Here is a 17,203-nt window from a genome sequence, read left to right as displayed (position 1 = left end):
TTGTGGACATAGTTACGTAACTTGTTTATTACTCATATTTGACGTTTTATATAATTCTTAAAAACAAGTTCATTAACTATGTCCTCAAAAATAATCAATATGCTTCAAAATTAGATCTAATTCAAAAAACATCTAAAAATTATTTAACTTAAGCAGCCAACTTAAACATTTCAATCAATAAAAAAAAAGAAAGGCCAATTGGAATCCGGACGTGGTACTTGTTAGAGCGTAATAAATATGTGATGTTTTTAAAAAACGATGTTAATGAATATAAATTAATAAATAAATAATATAAATTAACTAAACCAAACGTTTCGGCCCACTTCGGATCCTTATCAATACAAATAATCAAAATGTTGACACATAAAGAGATATCGTAAGGCGGAGTAATACATACAGAACGCAACGATGGACTTATAACAGTGTTACGATACGCTTATAATATTATCGAGTGGTTCTCAGATGACAATATGATTATAAGTTTCCGCATAGATCAAATTCACAGACGCTTGATTTTGTTTCTAGACGAAATAGAGGCAGGCGCAAACAATGGAAAAAATGACCGTATATCCATATTACAAATAATCCGTTCATAAAGATCGTAATGTCGGATATAGCAAAGGATGTGTGTTCGGTGTAAGCGTATGATGAATAAAAAGAATGTTATCGATGTGAAGTAAAATGTTATTATAAATTATTAAAAATAAAAACTTATAAAAATATTTTAACAAAAAAAATTGTACAAATATATTCTACAAAAATAATGATATAAAAAATTTTGCTAAGAGAAAAAAATTGTTATAAAAATTTTTTTTTATTTCCAATATTAAAAAGATTATATTTAATAAATCGCAATATAATAGGGTGTATAGCTAAAATAGAGTTATTTTGTAATCAACTAAATTCACAATATATACACATCTAACGCTTCGGAATATATTTATTGAAAGGAAATTTCTTATAAACTCTAAGTTGCATAAAGCAAACTTACATCAAAGCAAAGTATAAAAACTTGACGTACCCGGGTCGCATTAATATATATATGTACGTATGTATATATATGTACATACATATATGTGTGTGTTGTATGTATGTGTTTGTGTATGCACGTAAAAACGTGTACGTAAATATAAAATCACATTTTTAATTGTATAATTTATTAAAAATTGAAAAATATCCGTAAATAAAAGCGCGCACGTAGCGCGCGTCTGTGTTGTTCTAGTTTTTATCGCAAGAGGGCAACTTCATTTGTTAGTGGATAAAAAAGATTACATCAAGTATTATAGTCCATTGTTTTCTAAAAGACCTGAAATATTCAAAATAATAGGAGGATTCAAAAAGCAAATTTTCGCATTGTCCCAACAGTTGCAGAGAGAAACCCAAGCAAGTAATAAAAATGTAAATAAAAAGAAAATTTGTGATAAAAGAAAACGAGACGATTTATCGGACAATGAGGAAAACTCTGATTAAATTACACGGATCAAGATAATAGATTTACATTTAGAAATGAAAAAAATTAAAAAACTTATACTAGACTGGATAGAGCAAAAAATAAGTAAGGCATCAGATACGAATGAAAATGATTATTTAATAGAGAAAATAAAAAATTTCACAAAAAATATTAAAATTAAAGTTGAAGTTGGGGATGAAAACTTTATTTTTGCTACTGTTAATTGTTTTCTTTGCAATACATCCATAAAAATAATCAAGTGCGGTAAAAATGAAAATAATACAAATGCAGGATGGACGGTGAGCAATTTTTACAAACATTTTCTTAAATATTTAAGCAATACTCAAAACAACACGTCGACAGCATCTCGGACTTCTTTTAAAAAATCATCCTTATTAACGGCTTATTTTTCAAAAACTGATGCTAATAAAAATTTGCGTAAAGATTTGGATACTGCTCAAAATAAAGAATCGGAACGAGGGTCATCTTCAGAAATAATTTCAGTCGAAGACACCGAAGAAACCGAGGAGAAAACAATCTCGGAGACCGTTGTAGAAGAAAATAATTCCAATCCGGATTCGGATACTGGGTCGTCAAATTTTTAGTAGATAGTACTGGAAAAAATACAATGGTGTGGAGTACTAAAATTACAGCTTCAAAAAAATCATCATCTAGTGAAAAATACAGTCGACCAAATCGATTAAAAAGAAAATTACAGATAATACTTCCAAATCAAATGTTTATTACTCAATATTTTTCCTATATTGATAAAATCTCGAAAATAGTACAAGAAAATGACATTTTAAAGAAAGCTTTTTTTGAGAAAGCAGAGGAACTTCGATGTCTTAAAAAAAATATTGCTTCGATCCCAAATAATATTGATGGTTTTTTAAAACGACTTTTTGAAACAGCAATTCTCAACAATGCTAAAAAGAATCCGAAGAATAATCAATATGAAGAATTTTTAAGAAATTTTGCACATATCTTTTTATTATAGATAAGGATGCATTTCGCAATTTTTATATATTTGTATTTTTAGTTATTTTTAACTTTTTTTAAATTTTATTTTGAATAATAGGTGGACGTCTGACTTACGAAACTTTACATGCCAATGCCATTATTCTATCTGTATCCATTGTCAGCAAGATAATAAATTCCAATCATTGTTCACTTCGAGAAGGTGAATTCCGTTTTAAGGAACTAAGTGATTTTTTAACGCAAAGAAATTTGCCTAAAGTAGTTTGGCTTAGTAAAGATGCGACTGGAATTACCGGCAGAGTCGAATATTCATTACATGAAAATTGTAATGTAGGTTTTGTTTTACCATTAAATGACGATGGCTTACCAAAAGTTGGCTACTTTAAGGTGAATAAACAATCTTTTTTTCAGACTATTATCAAGTTGATTTTTCACAAAATTATCGGATTGTGATTTTTAGGCAACAACTTATAACGAAATAAAAAGACAAGAGGAACGTATTTCTAATTATGCTTATGTTGTTATGGCCCAGCCTTTACAAGATAACACTCCATCATTTTGTCTATCAATTTCTGGTACAATTAATCGGTTTACAGCCTCTGATGTTTTGAAAAGATGGATAAAAATGTAATCTATGGCTAAAGAATTTGGTATTACAATTTTGGATCACTCATCTGATGGTGATACTAGACTTATGAAAGTCATGAAAACTGCACATAAACTTCCAACTTCTGCCGAAAATAAGTGGTTCCATTGTATGAAACCTCCTAATTCAAATGCTCTGCCAAGACACTGTACATATTCCCAGATAGCAAAATGCTAGCAGCATGCGCGCAGATTGGCAGCAAATTTAATCAGAATTCCATGCCAAAACCATAGCCATCTGTGACCACATTAAGCTCAGGTTTTGTCGACAGAGCCTGCTGACAGGCAATGTGAGCAGATTGGCAGCAGAAACCACGCAGAGCCTGCGCACAATCTGACGGCAGATTGACAGCAGAAATCGAGCAATTTCTAGACATTTATATAAAATGGTACATTTTAATGGATTTAATTTAAAGGGTCTCGAGTCCAAGTAGCAAAATGACAGTAAATTTTGGTCACAAAATAACCAATTAGAGTTAATCCTAAAGTTAGGTCTCATAAGATTTAAAAATGACGTCAATAGTTGATATGTCACATTCACGGGATGTCATTTTCTGACGTTTGTATTAATAACATAAATTTATAATATTAATAATATGTATTAATGTAATACATATATGAAAATTTGAATAATTAATTTATGAAATTAAATCAAAATTAAAATATTTTATTTATATGGAAGTTAATTTCTATTTTATATCTTAAATAGATATAATAACGATTTTCACTTATTTGGATAATTTCTTTCCAAATAAGTGAAAATCGGATATTTATCTGTCTGATTTTCTAAAAATCAGTTCAATATCTGAATTTCCGGTACGGAAGTCGTACCAGAAATTAAATTGATAGAAATAATTACGATGTTATTAGCCGCATTTTGCAGGCATTATATATACGCTCGTAACAAGAACTTGAATACGGATATAGAAAATGAATAGTGCGCCGCATAGCTGTAAGCGAATAAACTATACTATTTCAATAAATTACATGAATGCTAATATCTGCAGATTCTGTTTGATTTCTACTGCCGATTTGCCATCAGATTGCGCAGATCTTGCTCGATTTCTGCCGACAACCTGATGTCAAGTCATGTTAGCAGATCCTGCTCGATTTCTGCTACCAATCTGCCGTCAGATTGCGCGCGCGCAGATTCTGCTCGATTTGTGCTATCAATTTGACATCAAATTGCGTTGTGCAGATCCTGCTCAGTTTCTGCTGGCTATCTGCTATAATAATTCTATGCAAATCCTGCTCGGTTTCTGCTACTGATCTGCTGTCAAATTATGTCAGCAGGTTTTGTAACATTTCTGCTGACATTCTGCTATCATTATCTGATATAACAGACTTTGTATACAATCTGGAATCTTTCTGCTGACAAAAATTTGTAGCAGACGTTTGGCAAAATCTGTTCGAACAGACTTGGCTATCTGGGTTGGTACAAAATTGAGAACTTTGCGACTTTTACATAAAAAAGCGAATTTGCAAATAGGCAGTTATATAATCAATAAAAAGCATCTTGAATATCTTATACTCAATTTTGGAAAAGCTAAACACTTATTAACCATGTCTGATATAAATGGAGAAGACAAAATGAATTATAGGGCTGTGGAAAAAATATGTGATTCGGTACTAACGAATATTTTAAGTGAAAAGGTGGCCAATGCGAGAGGTTCTGTGATTTATTTAGAAGCAATAAGAAATATTTTACAGTCATTTTTAAACAAAAATTTGGCTCAGAGAAAGAGATTATTTTTAACTTGGAAATCTGTATTTATTTTCCGAATATGGCGAAACTGGATCTTAGAACAAAATAATTTAACTCTTTCAAAAAATTTTATTACTTCAAATTCCTATATGTCAATAGAAATCAATGCTCACTTTTTACTTATGCTTTTTCAAAAAATTTTATCGAATTCTAACTTAAATTCTAGTATGTGCGTCCCATGGTTGATGAGTAGCCAACCATGCAAACAAATTTTTCGTTCAACAAAAAGCTTGACTTCTACTTTTTCCACAATAGTCAATTTTAGTTTAAATGATATTATGAATAGAATTAAAAAAATTCAAATTGTACAAAACATCAAAAATGATTTAAAAGATCAATTTGTTTTCCCAAAGGAAGTACATAATCGTTTAAGTATTGGAAGTAATGAAAATTTAAGTGATATCCCAGATGATATAGAAATTGAAAACATTATTATGTCAGCTCTTGCAGAAGCTAAATCGGACCTTAATAAAGTTGGCAAAAACAACATTCCTGAATTATATTGGAAAAATATTAATTGTTTTCCAAAATTTTGGGAAGAAAATCCTGTGGAAGATATTGATTTAGATTTAGATAATGATGAGGATGGTAATTTAATTTCGAATTTTGAATCAGAATTAGATGCTACAACAGAAATTGAATCCGAAATTGAGTCAATGTTAGAAACAAGATCACAAACTGATTTAGCCTCTGAAACTCATAATTTTGATGATGATCAATTGGACGATGACCTTTGTTTAAAAGATTATGTTGATGATCCAGAATTTATTAAGAAAAAAGATAGTATAGAAAAGTCGCCGTTTGTAAAACTAATTCTAGCAAACCAGACAAAAATAGTTAAAAAATCATCTCTTTGTTGGTTATTTAACAATAATAAAAAATTAAGCAATGACAGATTATTGCGTGTCAGACAAAATCCCACAAATTCTTACAATTTAAATCATCAAATAGATATTGAAAATAACAATGCGGAGTTTGTAATAAATACTGAAATGTATTACGCTGTTTATTATGATACTGGATGGTATATAGGAAGGATCTTGGAAAAATTAAATAATCAATTGTTTAAAATAAAATTTCTGTCTCAAAATTTAGAAATTTTTAAGTGGCTACGAAAAGATGATATTCAGGAAGTTGAGAATAGATACGTATTTTATGGTTCTATTAATATGCAGGGTGTTAATCCTTTAACTATTTCTCAGTCTGATAGAAAACTGATTATAAAACAATTCAAAAAAATTAAAAAAAAGTTTTAGTTACGTCAGAAACTGTAATAATGTTTAAGTACATACACATAAAAGTTTTCAGACTTTTGTTTTGCAAATGTACTTTTTTATTTATACCTACTTGACTTGATTAATCGTAAAAGTTTTAATTTAACACAAGTTGTGATATCGTTTAACAACGAGTCTTTGTTACCATTGGTATTTTTTTTTTTTTAATATTTTGTATTTTATATAAAATACCTATTAATATTTATATTCAGTTAAATATTGTTTTGTTAGTATTAAAAAATCTCAAACATTACAAGTCGAACTTGTTACTATGTATATGTATAATACATATTCTGTTTGCGAAATTTTTGTATTTTTATGTTCCTGTATGCAATAAAGATTTGTTTTGTAAAATCGCGTTTTTTTTTAAGCAGTAAAAATCTAAAATTGATGTTCTCGAAGATACCTATCATAGTGGTCTATAGAGATATTCTAGAGTGATCTAAAGAAATAATACTTTATGTACTCATATAAGGTAATCTTAGATAATCAAAGTAAATTTGGAAAAATCTTGGGTAATCCTAGAAAATTTGAGGTAATTTCAAATACACTAAGATAATCTTGGGTAATATAAGGTAATATTTGATAATCTGAAGTAATTTGAGGTAATCTGAGGTAATCTTAAGTAATCTGAGGTAATTTAAAGGTAATCCGTATCAAAGGTAATTTTTGTACACTATAATCGCTAGTGATCAACCCCTCGACTTTCGATTAAAATATCTCAGGAACTAATGCCGCAATCAAAAATCTAACAGCACTTTTCTCATAGAATGTGGATGCAAGCTTTCGATTGCGACCAGTTTGAATAAGATTGGTGCAGTCAATCCTGAGCTATGATAATCGTATACCAGAATATGATATTTTTGGTCTTCCAGGTTCAGATCCAGATCCAATCGCTCACATACGTATGCTCGCACGCACACACGCAAAACGATTTTGTCCCTCAAGCGGCGTTCACATCGTTCATGTACGATTATTCGCATGTACGATTATTCGTAGAACGCTTTAAGAGACAAGATCATATGTGGATACGTGTACATACGTGTGAGATGTTTATATTTTATAAGAATACGCGCGGAGTATAATGCGACAAGAAGAAAGATGATAAAGTGATTAACGGTTATGAAAATATCGCGGAATAGTGCAATACAAAGAAGAAAAATGATAAAGTGAATAGAAATTATTAACACGGAATAGTGCAAGAAAGAGAAGTGATTTCTTTTAATCATATTGAGTAAAGTTAGGTTATGTTAGCGAAATTGAACAAATGCTTTATTACATGCAATATTTGAATCTGTACATTATCAATTAACATATTTGTGATAAATGGATTATTAGAAAATGATTATGGAGGCATTAAAGGAATATCTGGAGGTTTTGGCTGGCCATGTTTTCGATAAACTGGTAATTATACACGTGAATGCGCATTCATATATATAATATTTATTTATATTTTATTTATAAATGTAATTAACGCATAATTCTGTATATAAATGTAATTAATGCATAATTAATATTTTTAGGTTAATTTACAAATGGCTATGCAATGAGTTTATGTTAAGTAGTAAAATAAATCTGGTAAAAATTCTTCAAAAATATCATAGAAACAACAACATTGAATACATATTTTTATTAATTGGCTTTATAAAGAATAATGAAATGATAAAATCATATCAAACCACTTTTATAGTGTCCACAAACATTTTGCAGATTTGGAATCACTCGCAACTTTTGATTCTGGAAATGTGTGAATGTTTATTTATATTTTATATGTAAATATAATTAATATATAATTACTATTTTTAGATCATTTACAAATGGTTAAGCAATGAATTGCTTGTTTATGTTAATATAACAAAACATATTGTGGGAATTCTATCATAAATATTACATATACAGTTGAATTAAAACCAGAGTTAGAGTCTGAAATAGAAATGTTAAGCATTAGTCAAAAGAAAGAAATAAGGTAATAATTTTGTTTATAAATTATAAAATAAAGGTTATTTATTTTCTTGGACTAAATAGTTTAAGGACAAGATTTAGTTTATTTAACTTTTTTGACATAATGGTTGAACTTATTTTTTTAAAGCAATTAAAAATGTGAACGTGAAAATTGATGGTTTATTCAGATAGAGAATTGCCTTTTGCAATATAATATTATCAGAGAGCATTAGAATATTTGTCATCAATAAAAAATAGTTCAAATTTGAATCAAAATGAAGAAGAAGAGTCAGTTAGTGATACTAAATTGCAGATCTTATTAGAGAATCGTATAAAAGTTTATAATAATTTGGCAGCTGCATTGATTAAAATAAAAGCCTACGATGGAACTTTAGAAAATATGAAACATATTTGGAGGTGTCAACTACAAAATGTTAATGCACTTCTTACAATTAGGAAAAGTATTGCAAAAATTCTAATCTTTTTATTTACTATATTTAATAATTTTCTAAAATAAGTTTTATATATTCTTGATTTATGTTTTATATATGAAAAATTTAAATATATGAGGGCAATACAAATATTATATAGGTATATATATGTAATACATGTGTATATATATTATGTTCTATACCATTTAATTATTCTATAAATCAATTATTAAAAATGTATATTCAATATCGTTTTATATTTTTGGTAAAATCCCCACAAGATTTATTTTGCTACATTAACATAAACGCATTGCTTATTGTTAGCTATTTGTAAACTAACTTAAAAATATTATTTATGCATTAATTACATTTATATATAAAATATAAATAAACATTATATATGAATGCGCGTTCGCGCATATAATTACTAATTTATCGTTATCGAAAACATGACTAGTCAAAATCTCTAAATATTCCTTCGATGCTTTTATGAACATTTTTCAACAATGTATTTATCACAAATATATTAATTGATAATGCACTGATTTATTCAAGTATAAGCATTCGCTCAGTTTCGCTAATATAATCTAACTTTGCTCAATATGGCATCGATTAGAATAAATCATTTCTCTTCTTTGCACTATTCTTCGATACTCTTAATAACCGTTAATCACATTTTCACTTTTCTTCTTGTATTGCACTATTTAATGAGCTTATTTAATGAGCTTATTTAATGAGCATATTTAATGAGCTCATCTGGTTATGCCATTTATTAGAATACATTTTAGAAGAAATTATATACTGTTTATATATATGCATTTATTTAATAGAATAGACTTGTTTCATGTTCATATTAAATATATGAATATGAAACATCTTCATCCGCTTCGTAAAATAATTTTGTTCCTATTGCTTTTTATATTTTGATATTTATCCACTTACACAATTTATATTATTATTATTATTATTATTATTATTATTATTATTATTATTATTATTCATTATCATTATAATTATATAGTTTAATTTCTGTATGAAAAATATATCTATAAAATAGCTATACAGTTTAACTTCTGTAAAATTATATCTATAAAAATAAAATTATATCGTATTAAAATTATATCGTGTTTTAAAATCCGTTAAGGGATTGAGAATAATAGATTGAACATTAAAACACTTTGTGATTGTGTCCACTGAAATTCAGTATGGTATAAGCTTTGTAAATATATACTATTTACAATTTAAGAAATTAAGGCTCTCAAGTGATATAACAAATTTAAATAATCGCAGGCTAGTAGTAAAAGCCAGATGCGGATAGTACTGCGTCAGTTACATAGAAAAATAAGTTTTCTATGAAACTGATTATGTGCACAAGGCACGAAATTTACTTGGTTTGATACCAAGAATTAAAATTAATCTTAATTCATAGTATATGTATACTATGTATTGTATAATGTATTTTGCAAAAAAATTTAAATTTTGAGTTTTTACAAAAAGCAGTGATATTCCACTAACAAAATCTCATCAAAGATAAAAAAAAGTACGCCAACTACATAAAAATCCTTTATCCTTTGCAACAAAGTTTAAAAATATATTTATCTCTAAAAAATAATTATTTAAAAAATTTTCCCCTAAAAAATAAAAAACCTCTAAAAAGTAAAAAATAAAAATTAAATATGAAATCAATCGTTAACTAACCAAGTACTTAGACACATTTCAGTTTGTAAGGATTTGTAATTTGAAATAGTATTTGTCATAAAATTAATATTGCATTTATAGATATATTATAGATTCTCTCGAGAAAATTAAAACGCATTTTATTTTTATTAAAAAATTACACTATTATGTTTCAAATAAATATTTTGTATAATATAAAAAATGGCACTATTATATTGCGGATTTTATTACAAATAGTAAATCATAAAATTACTTAATCCTTACTATAATAACGTCAATTACATTGATCACCAAGTAATTGTATGTCACTTTGGGTTGTCTCTAGAGTTCATTGCTGCCCGCGGACGGGAACGGACGTGTTTAAACACATTGTCCGGCGTGTGTCCTTTGGACTTTATTTTCGAGTTTCCTCTCTTTTAGAAGAATTTTTCTATTTGTTACTTCCAACCAGTTTTTGGCCTGAATGTACCGATCCAATTAGATCGGATGTAGCCACGATAGAAAAAGAAGAAGAAGAAGGTTGTCTCTTCTCACTGCGCACTTATACTCGCACGAATTAGTCGATTTTTTAAAATTAATTTCTCAGTAATTATTACGAAAATCGCAAAATAGTATAGAACTTTTCTTTTCAGTTTGACCCAATCTACTTTCATCTTTTGGTTGATCACTTACTTGTCGGACACTCTGTATATACATATTATATATTTTTCTTTTTTTAAATGTGATATCTGTTTCATTCGGTGATAATATCATCAATTTTTCTCAGAATGTCTAAATACAATACATCTGAAAATGCCAAAACCGGAAGTTAAAATATTATTGATCTTCACGACAGGAATAGTATTATATGTAGAATATGTCTAGATGAAATAAATGTAATATTCATTTTAGATAATCCATAAATCGCGTCGAATATACGAAATTTGAGGTAGAATTCTATTTATAATTTTATGCGTTTTATGTAATATATCTCCGCTCAAGATAATTTGTTAGAAGTATTATATAGTTATATAAAATACTAAACAAAATACATATCACGCATAGATATATTAAAATATTTGTGATATACAAAATTATAAATAGAATGTTGTCTTAAATTTTATGGCGAATTATAAATTTTCTAAAGTGTGCTCAATTTTACCAAAATCAAATAACACATATCCGAATTAAAATTATTTTTTTAGAATAAAAAAAAGAGATAAATACAAAACATAATAAAGTTATAAAAATATTTTAACATTTAACACAAACATACCTGGAGAGAATTGAAATATATTTCTACTAACTTATTAATCTATATATTAATCGACATATGCATAATTCTCAGAATTCTAAGAAAACTCTGTATTTTATGCATTGTTCAGAAACAAGTTCATAAAAGACGCGAAATGAATCCGATGGACGTTGGATCTGATTGCAAACTGATTGAAAGATCAAGGTACGGTGTATACGTGTGTGAAAAGAAGACATCGCATCATTCGCAGATGCTATATCCTCATTTTTGAGAGCTATTCTTGCCACTTTGTTATTTCTCAAGGATCGAATAATAGAAGAATAATCGTTGGAAGAGAATTGGTTAGATCGCAGAATAGGTAACGTATCCTATAATTGATATAAATTAGTACATAGTGAGCGTACACGTATTCTGTGTGAACTATATGATTCTTTTCTTTTTCGCCTAACTTGAGATCTCGATTTCTTCAGAACGCGAGAAATAAAAGCAAAAAAGTGATAAAATCAAACTCTCTTAAAACAGCATAAATATATTATTCATTTTCAAATTTCAAAGACGAAACTTTTAAATCCCTCTATACAGAATGTCCCAAAGCATCCTTGACAACGCTCGTGAGCAGGTAGAGCACAGTAAACTGAACAGAAAAGTCCTGTACCATTTTTTTCTATAAAGTTTGATAAAGAAGTTATTATTTAGTAAAATTTGGCCAATTAGCGCCGACTTTCAGCCGGAAGCACGTTGGTGAGCCGCCCGTCTGGTAGTGTGCGCCGCCGTAGCGACGGAGCGCTCGCGCACACTTCCTGGCACGCGGCTAAAGGTCGGTGCTGATTGGACAGACTTTACTCAATAATAGCTTCTTTATTAAGCGTTATAGAAAAAAATGTTACAGGTCTTTTCTGTTCAGTTTACTGTGCTCTACCTGCTCACGAGCATTGTCAAAGGTGCTTTGGGACACTATGTATACAGAGTATTCGGCCAAACGAACACTATATTCTAGAGATAAAAACAAATAAAACAAAATTTAATAAGCATGTGCCTGAAAACCAACCATGTAGCAGAATGATAAAATAATGACGTCTATTTTTAGTCATTTATGGTCTATGATGTCGGCTGCTAATAATTGAGTTGAATTGTGTAAAAAACATCATTTCTTAGACCAATCAAAGACGTCATTTTGAAGACGTCCTAAAGTCATACAAATATAAAGTGTTTTTATAATTTGTATTGGGGTTTATTCGCTTACCACTATGCGACGCACTATTCTTTATCTACATACAATACCTGTATTCAAGTTTTTATTATGAGCAAATATAAAGCGTGCAAAATGCGGTTAATATGATTGTAACAACTATTTCTATCAATTTAATTTTTAATACGATTCTCATGCAAGGAAATTCAAATATTGAATCGATTTTTAGAAAATTGGACAGATAAATATCCAATGTCCTGAATTTCACTTATTTGGACAGAAATTGCCCGTATAAATCGTTCGTTATTGTCTGCCTAGAATAGAAGTTAACTTCCATATAAAGTTTTTAATGTGCATTAATACAAATATTCGCGTAAATAATAATTTTAAAAAAATAAAATAATCAATAAGATGTATGAGTAAACATAAAAAATTGGGAAATTTTCTGATGCGTAAGATAAAATAATAATGAAGGCAAATTGCTACTCGTGGACATCGATTCAAAACAAAAAGAATTTTTAAATTGGTTAATTTCTCTTCCATTCGCTTATCGTAATGTCATAAATTAGTCTCAGAATAAATGCCAGCTGTTGTCAGTGATTTTACTTTTACGCTCGCGGATGGTTCTTCAAAATTAAAAAATCAAGATTAAAAATTCATTTCAAGAATCTTCAAATCCAACTTGATATCATTCACAGTCTGAGAAACGCTAAATACATAGACAGTAGACACGCTATGCAAAGTAAAAAAAAAAAAGAAAAAAAAATCGTAGTATAGCAATCATTTGAAAAATGATATTTATTTCACGCTTTAATACGATAATTTCTAACATAAAATTAATATTAACATCAATATTAAAAATTACAAATTAAACATCAATCGAGTGAAATGATAATGTACCTTAATATTTATCGCTTATTACCAGAACATCTGCAATTTATTTGTAAACATTATATTCTACAACTTAATCGATTTCATTGATTTATATCGTAGGGTACATTATATCTAATACATGTGATTTGGATATAAAAAATATAGAAACAAAAGCATAAGGAAGCAAAAAGGAATCCGAGACGTACTTTCTATCGGAAAGAAATCAAGGAACTTTACGAAACAATCCAGGTAGGATATATTAATATAATTCACTTGAATAATTAAATAAATTATTAACTAATAGTAAACCTGGAAAATATTTTTTTTCTAATCCGTAATATTTTTTAAAAAGGACGTGTTCATTAACAGATTCTTGATATGGCCACGATGGCTGGAGGGGAATATACATCCGTGAAGGATTTTTACAAAGATAGATCGATTTTTATAACCGGAGGTACGGGTTTCATGGGTAAAGTTCTCGTCGAGAAGCTACTAAGATCGTGTCCAGATATCAAGAACATCTATCTTCTGATGAGATCCAAAAAAGGCCAAGATGTGCAAGAGAGGTTGCAAGAACTCTTAAATGCACCAGTAATTATCTCTCCTTGTCTTTGGGTCACTGCAGTTTCAAAAAATTAAAATCATATTTCTTTCTTTGTCAGCTATTTGAGAAATTACGACGGGATTCTCCGAGCGAGCTGTCGAAGATCATACCCGTAGCTGGTGATGTTACGGAGCCGGAACTGGGCATCTCGGCAGACGATCAAGATATGTTAATACGATCCGTATCGGTCGTTTTTCACTCAGCGGCCACCGTTAAATTCGACGAGGCGTTGAAACTCTCAGTTACCATAAATATATTAGGCACCAAAAGATTGGTTCAATTGTGCCACCGTATGCGTAATGTGGAGGTAAGAAAGAAACATATTTTCTTCTTCTTTATTCGAATCGCAATGTTGAGCCGAGATTTGCAGATCTTGTAAATCCTAAATCGACTAATCAAAGATATGCATTGTCCATCAATCAATCTTACATTTTACGAATATGTGCGCCTTTACGAAAGATTACAGCATCTTTTTTCTACACGGAGGGTTACATCTCTACTGCATCAAAAGATATGCTCTCGAAGTATAAGTTCTCGAGAATCTTTTGAACACTTCGTTTCTTGTTTGCTTATGGCATACGACGTTGATTTTTAATTAATCAACAGCTCTTTAACTCTGTCCAAGTTTCTGCTTAATATTGAAATACATTCAATTCATATCTACATATTCCGAAAGGTAATTAGAGCCGGTTTATATACGGGTGTATTTATATTTAGCACTCTTATTATATCACGCGATTCTTCTCACCGATCTATGTTCAATAATCCTATTTATATATTTTTTTTTTATATTATATTCTAAATTAGTCACATTATAATACTAAATCACATTACTCAGATTGTAATGCGCAAATATATATTATATGTATATAAAACAGCATAAACAAGAAAAAAATTTCCAAAAGTATATTAAAAAAAAAAAGATACAAATTTTATTTCTTTTTGTTTTATCTTTAGGTTATGTATGCATATATTGAAAGAAAGCATTAAAAAAAACAACTTACATCCAACTCATAAATGATGTTTGACAAATTTATCTATAATCTTTATATTTTTTTTTATTCTTGATAATTTGTTAAATTTGGATAATTTGATAAATTGAACAAAAATTGTTGAATGTAATATTTATTGATAACATCGTATTGAAGAATACCTATTTCGATAATCTAGTTATATATATTCTAGAAAACTATATATTTCCCGCATAAAAAAGAAAAGAGTTAAAACACATAAAAAAGAATAGAGTTTATAAATATGCCTAATGAATAAAAAATAAGCTTCATCTTGTAATATGTGTGGTCATTAAATAAGGATAAGCATTTATCTCTTCACTTTTCGTCTAAGTGTACCTTACTTTTGTAACTTTTTTCGTGTTTTTATTTGTACATTAAGGCTCCTGAGTAGTCGCCGTGAAACTCCGAGTTGACGGTGGCGACATGGGAATAAAGATGCTACGGTAGGAATAAGAACCCTGACTTATCATATAAGTGAATTAGGATTTATTTGTAACTTTCGGCTGGATTTTTTAGCTCACGCCTACTGCTCATTGCTTCCCTCTTTTCCCTCGCCCCTCTTTTCCAACGCATCACCGCATTGTAAATCGTAACTAAGGAGTGCATCACTTGTTAGTCTCAGGAACGTGCGTATCACAAATGTGATAGCACAATACTTTAATAACCATAAAACATAAATATTTAATATTTAATTATTGTTATAGAACGTACATATACGTAATTAATAATACAATAGAATAATTATTATTTTTGTTATTAATACAAAATAAAATATTGAATAAAAAATTTTAATGAGAACCTTTATTACTAGAGTATTGTACTATTATATTTATGATGCGCACGTTCCTGCGACTAGCAGGGGAGGACGCGACTTTGGAATCACAGAATTGAAAAAGGCTTTTATAGTGTAGTACTCTATTAGAAGAATACTTGAGCAAAGGGATAGAGTGCAATGCTCAGCTATTTCCAAGAAAATGATTTAAACAATATGGCTTTCCTTATATCTGGCTTCGTTATATCAAGCGAAAAGGTGGTATAGCTCGGGCATTAAGCGCGTGGCTATCACGCATCCAACTCGGGTTCACTTCTTGCCCCTGTCACTTTTTTTCTCATTCTTTTTTCATACAATCTAGCAATGAATATTTATTCATGTAAAATAAAATTAATTTAACTACAATAACAATTTTTTTTTAATTTGCATTTTCGGAAGGCAATTTTTAATTTAATTTACTCACGAAACTGGGCATAATTTTAATTCAATTTACAATCTTATTATTTTATACATTCTGTCCGATATAAAATGAAGAAAATAAAACGCTACAATTTGAACATAATTATAATACAAAATTACAAATGTGTCAAAATCCAAAAGTGTGTTTTCGGGTATTTCAAAAAATGTGTTTTATTCATCCTGGTTATCGCTATCATCAACATTCTCTATAGATCGGTTACAACTATTTGGAATTTGGATAATATTTGTCGTAATTACTTGTTGTACTTTTGTATTAAATTATAACTATATTCAAATAGCGGCGTTTTATTTGCGTCTTTTTATATCGGATAGAATGTATAAAATAATAAGATTGTAAATTGAATTAAAATTATGCCCAGTAAATTAAAAGAAAATGAGTAAATTAAAAGAAAATTGTTTTTCAAAAGTGCAAATTTAAAAAAAAAATTGTTGGTTAAATTAACTTTATTTTACATGAATAAATATGATAGATTGTATTTAAAAAATGAGGAAAAAAATGCCAGGGACAAGAATTGAACCCGTGTCTGATGCGTGATAGCTACCCGCTTTAAATGCCCGAACTACGCCGCTTTTTCGCTAATCCGCTAATCGATCTAACAGAGCTGTATATAAGAAAAGCCATATTATTTAAATCAAATTTTCCTGGGGATGGCTGAGCATTGCGCCCTTCTTTTGCTCAAGTATTTTTCTAATAGAATGCTACGCTATATAAAAGATATATAAAAGATATACACTATATATATGTTATATGTTAGCTACAAGTTACCAACATGTTACCCATATGTCAGAATTTTTATGCAGCACCTCACGTTGCAAATCGATGAACTATGAAGCGTGAAAAGTGATGTTTTGACAGTCCAAATTATTCTTGCGTGCC

General features: G+C 29.0%; 1 protein-coding gene across 4 annotated transcripts in view; it reads left to right on the top strand.

Moving 5' to 3' along the window:
• Far1 (fatty acyl-CoA reductase 1) overlaps positions 1 to 17,203 on the top strand; it is a 45,364-nt gene that overhangs the window by 23,340 nt on the left and 4,821 nt on the right. For 2 of the 4 annotated variants that reach the window (XM_070297205.1, XM_070297208.1), the window contains 4 exons: positions 11,526 to 11,753; positions 13,578 to 13,706; positions 13,810 to 14,048; positions 14,120 to 14,368. In XM_070297205.1, the coding sequence (XP_070153306.1) occupies positions 13,836 to 14,048; positions 14,120 to 14,368 (462 nt within the window). In that variant the 5' untranslated portion in view covers positions 11,526 to 11,753; positions 13,578 to 13,706; positions 13,810 to 13,835. The remainder of the gene's footprint in view (positions 1 to 11,525; positions 11,754 to 13,577; positions 13,707 to 13,809; positions 14,049 to 14,119; positions 14,369 to 17,203) is intronic. The other 2 variants (XM_070297207.1, XM_070297206.1) reach the window with 2 other exon arrangements.

The sequence above is a fragment of the Polyergus mexicanus genome, unplaced genomic scaffold (assembly GCF_030449975.1).
Source record: "Polyergus mexicanus isolate NDT 795.1 unplaced genomic scaffold, iyPolMexi1.0 SCAF_6, whole genome shotgun sequence".
Lineage (NCBI taxonomy): Eukaryota > Metazoa > Arthropoda > Insecta > Hymenoptera > Formicidae > Polyergus > Polyergus mexicanus.
Note: the sequence above shows the minus strand (reverse complement) of the source record. Positions and strands in the feature narration are given on the sequence as shown.